The sequence below is a fragment of the Apus apus genome, chromosome 2, assembly GCF_020740795.1.
Source record: "Apus apus isolate bApuApu2 chromosome 2, bApuApu2.pri.cur, whole genome shotgun sequence".
Classification (NCBI taxonomy): Eukaryota; Metazoa; Chordata; class Aves; order Apodiformes; family Apodidae; genus Apus; species Apus apus.
In genome coordinates, this window is record NC_067283.1 from 18560880 (window position 1) to 18563370 (window position 2491).

The window sequence follows — 2491 nt, forward strand, 5'->3', positions numbered from 1 at the left end:
CAGCTATTCTTGAAGTTAACAATAGTTTTACATTAACTCCAGAAGCAGCAGAAAAAGCTGGTCCTTGGCTGACAGCAGATGATACCTCAGGGCACACACATAGGCAGGAGACACACACAAAGCACCCCCTTGAGCATCCTCCAGCCCTCCCGATGTCCCTGCGAGCAAGGCAGCGAGTGAAGGCTTGGGGACCCTGCACTTTGAGAGGTCCGAGAGCTGCGGTTTCCCCCTTAGGGCTCAAAGGAAAAGCCTGCGACTCAAACTGCACGTTCTTAAAGCACCATTTCTCCCCCCCTCCTCCAAAGACCACAGTAAGTCTGCTGTGGAAAGCTTCTGACTATAGTCAACACATGAAATATACACACCCTCCCTTCATATTTTTTTGCAGACAAGTAATTTTTGTGGTACTCCATGCTCACCAGTAAGTAACTTCCAAGTTTGACATATATTTATAAGTTTACTCACAAGCAGAAGACACAGAGGTACGCACAGGGACAGCCAGACCAGCCGAAGGATGCGGCGCTACAGAACCGCTACGGGCCGGTCGCCGGAGCCCACCTGGGAGGGACCACCACTCAGCCGCCCGGCTCGCTCCCGCCGCAGGCTGCCGGTGCCCCCCCAGCCCTCCTCGGGAACCCAGCCCGCTCCTCCCTGCTCCTCCCCAAGTTTGCAGAGGGTCCCGGGAGGCGGCGGCGGGGGCAGCGCCGTCGGGGAATCGCAGCCCCGCAGCCCCACTCAGACCCCCCCGCCCGCGGCGCAGCCACCCCAAGGTCACCCCCTCCCCCGGGAGAGCGAACTTTGGGTACCACTCACTTCCGCGGAGCAGGGCGGAGGGCAGCGCCGGGATGCGGCTGCCGCGGGAGAGCCGGAGGGCGGCGCGGAGCTTCCGCCGGCAGCAGCGCGCAGAGCGGCTGGGCTGGGCTGCGCGCCTCCCCCTCCCCGGCGACTTTCACTTCACCTGCAGGCAGCCCGGCTGCGGCGGGGCGGGCGGCTCCGCAGCTCTCCGCGGGACTGCAGTCACTGCGGCAGCGCCCTGCCCTCCCCGCCCCGCGGGGGGAGCCGGGCCGGCGGGGCGGGCCGCGCAACACAGCGCAGCGCAACACAGCGCAGCAGAGCGCAGCGCAGCCCCGTGGCCGCTAGTCCCGCTGGGGAACGGGGCGAGCCCTACTCTGGGGGTGCCCGCAGACCCTGGGCGGGAGGAAGGGAAAGAAGGACCTCTGGGGTGCCGAGGACCCTTCTCAGCCCCTCTGCGGACGCGGAGATAGCGCAGCTCCCCTGCGCGGACGCCCGCCCCAGTGGATGCTTTCCTGCAGCTGCTGGGTAGGGATTGCCCCCGTGCTGTCAATCACCTCCCCGGTGAGGGGCTATAAATATTTATTAGGCATCCGAAGAGCTGCATCAGGCTAAGAGGAGCACTTTGTTCGTGTCGCTCCTGTGACTCAGATCTCCAAAAACCAGTTCCTACACGTGTTGAGTTGTAACTCGCTCTCACGCTGCCCGGGCTGGCTCCCCACCGGGGTCTCCTGCTACAGCCCGGTGGCGAGGTTTGCTAGCAGGGCACCAGCCCCAGCACCTGAAATCTTCCTCCCTCTCTTTTAAGTGCAATCAAATGCTTGCTGGCTTGAGTGATTTCCATCAGAATATAACCATCAGCAGGGAGGCGAGCGTCTTCTTCTGTGGGAGCAACGCAGTAGTAGACCTGTTTGGACAAACTGGGCGTTTATGCTCTATTTGAGCTGTGAAAACTATTTTAAGAAAGAAGCTGAACGCACAGGGGGCTCTGAAATGAGAAGCTAATCTTGGATGCGGTTAACTGTGTGATCCCTCTAGCAAATGAGGAGAAGAAATGATAGGAACTTTCTACAACTGCGTACGTGTTTAAAAACAAATGAACATAAGCCAACAGGGTCTCTCAAGACAGAAAAAAATTGTGTATGAATGAAATATACTAAATTAGTCTCTTTTTTTCTTTTTTTTTTTTTCCCCCCCTGACAAAGATGACTCTTGGTGCTGGGTAGCAGACAGCCACACGGACAGGAGTTCCGCAAACTTGCAATACCTCCTGCAGCAGCTGCCATCTTTGTAAATTCTGCTTATCTGATAAATTTTAGAGGTAAGAGCAAGAAAGATCAAGTCAGCCAACATTTAAAAACCCTGATTACAAAGGCACAAGCTTGCCTTGGCTTATTTTGTCAGAGGTGTTAGTTCTATTTTGCAGATGATCTTTAAAATGGAATGAGCTTCTAACACAGTTTTGGTTTCTGCTTTTCAGCACCTCCTATTCCTAACCAGCTGACACTTCAGTCTGGAAAGTGAACAGTCTGAGTTTGATCTTTCTATCATGAAGCACATAGGTTTGTCTGCACCGTGTGCTGGGGGAAAAAAAGCAGCAGCTATGAATTTAAACATGAAGTTAAACACTTAAACATGAGCTAGAGCTACAACAAAACATCATTAATGTATATTCTTCCAAACTTCATGCTTGCTGATA

General features: G+C 55.2%; 1 protein-coding gene across 1 annotated transcript; it reads left to right on the forward strand.

Moving 5' to 3' along the window:
• Positions 1-514: 514 nt before the first annotated feature.
• Positions 515-1324, forward strand: LOC127381935 (proline-rich protein HaeIII subfamily 1-like). The gene has a single exon (XM_051612957.1). It carries the CDS (start codon positions 515-517, stop codon positions 1322-1324), a length of 810 nt encoding a protein of 269 aa, XP_051468917.1.
• The last annotated feature ends 1167 nt before the right edge of the window (positions 1325-2491 follow it).